We start from the raw sequence: 1,561 nt of genomic DNA on the forward strand, positions 1-1,561 counted from the left end.
GTCTAACTGATGTGTGTTTATTCCCCAGACTGAAAATTTTGAAACAAATTGAAATAAATATTTGTGAAACATTTTTTTTTCTATTTTAAATTTCTGTAATTTTTAAATGTCTCTTTGGCTACTGTTTGGAAGATCATACAACTGATGCATTTTCCCATTTTCTCATCTTTTTTGTTGCAAACCACCTAAGAGTCTTATTTCCTCTGTGGAACATTATTCTTTTTGACATTACCAAAATGGACCCTTATGCTGTAATAACAAAAGATAATGTTGGAAAGTATAAATATGTAAATGATTTGTAAAAGGTATTAGGTATTATTTTTTTCCTTCTGTTATGAAACTATTTCTAACAGTTTCTAATGACATGGTCACAGCTGCCTCAAGCATGTCTTCTTCTCTCATAGGATCCCCTGGATCACCCCCGAGGGCCCCTGAACTTGTCATTGGCTTTTCACATGGGTGTGAAGGCTGTCCTGGCGGGTCCCGCTGCTGCTGCTTTTCAAAGTAGGCTTCTCTTCTCTTCCATAGCTCTTCTGAAGTAAGAGGTGTACTTGATGTTTGTGGAATATCTTGAGATATATTTCTGGAACTACCTTGCATACTGAGCTGAATAGCCCTGCGGAGATCTGCTTCTTCGTCTTCCATGTCAATTTCATGGCGACTTAGTGCCAAAGCCCTCTGCAAATCTTCCTCATCTTTGTCTAACATGCCTGACCCATCATTTGCTTCTAAGACTTGTTCTAGATCTGTTTCTTGGACTCTCTGTTCTTTTAATTGTGCTAATTCTTCTCCAATAAGTTTTGGTCGATGCATCTGTTGGACCCTGGTCATCTGCAGGAGTTGGTCGGCTTCACGATCTGGCAGGTCACCCTTAACAACAAATATAGAATAACCTTCCTGTTGTAACTGAGCCAAGAAAAGTGCAAGGTATGTGTCTGATATTAAATCTGGACCCTTCAAGAGAGAATTCAAGTTGAACCATTGTTTTCCTAATTTTCTAACTAAACCAATGTTCTTTATAATTAATTGCATATAAATGATCTTTCATTTATGGGATCGACTCTGAGCCTCTGGTACTCCGGACTGTTGAAAGATGGACTCCATGTTTATTTGTCTGGAGCCCACGGGCCCGTGCTGAGTCAGCCTGTGAAACATTTTATAACCTGTTTTTTCACTTTAAAATATATATGAACATTTTTCTGTGCCATTAAATATTATTTTAAAATAGGATTTTAATAACTGTGATTGATTTAGCATAGGGGCCCTAAAGTTTTAAACTGGGTCTTTTGGGTCTTGACCTATGGGGAACTGGGATGGTTCCCAAGTGGGTGTGCAAAGATGGGGGCCTTGCAGGAGCTGCAGAGCAGCCGAGGGAGAGGAGAGCAGGGTGGGACCTAGAAAGCTTGTGCCCCTGTGGGGCCTACGTGCTTGTCGGCTGAGGCCCAGAGATCTGCCTTTTGGAGACTTAACTGTTCCGTCAGTTAGGAGCATGTACCAGTAACAGAATGTCACCTAAGTGCCTTGAAAAGGGGGCTTTTTTGAATTGGGTAGTTGCTGGCAT

General features: G+C 40.6%; 1 protein-coding gene across 1 annotated transcript; it reads right to left on the minus strand.

The window, feature by feature from the left end:
• Positions 1–315: 315 nt before the first annotated feature.
• Positions 316–952, minus strand: LOC108409542 (ataxin-3-like). Its single transcript, XM_037017326.2, has one exon. It carries the CDS (start codon positions 829–831, stop codon positions 316–318), a length of 516 nt encoding a protein of 171 aa, XP_036873221.2. The 5' UTR covers positions 832–952.
• Positions 953–1,561: the final 609 nt, after the last annotated feature.

The sequence above is a fragment of the Manis javanica genome, chromosome 5, assembly GCF_040802235.1.
Source record: "Manis javanica isolate MJ-LG chromosome 5, MJ_LKY, whole genome shotgun sequence".
In the NCBI taxonomy this organism is placed as follows: domain Eukaryota; kingdom Metazoa; phylum Chordata; class Mammalia; order Pholidota; family Manidae; genus Manis; species Manis javanica.

What these genes read in the sequence shown, in the direction of transcription:
- LOC108409542 (XM_037017326.2), bottom strand. Translation starts at nt 831, where the DNA reads ATGACCAGGGTCCAACAGATGCATCGACCAAAACTTATTGGAGAAGAA.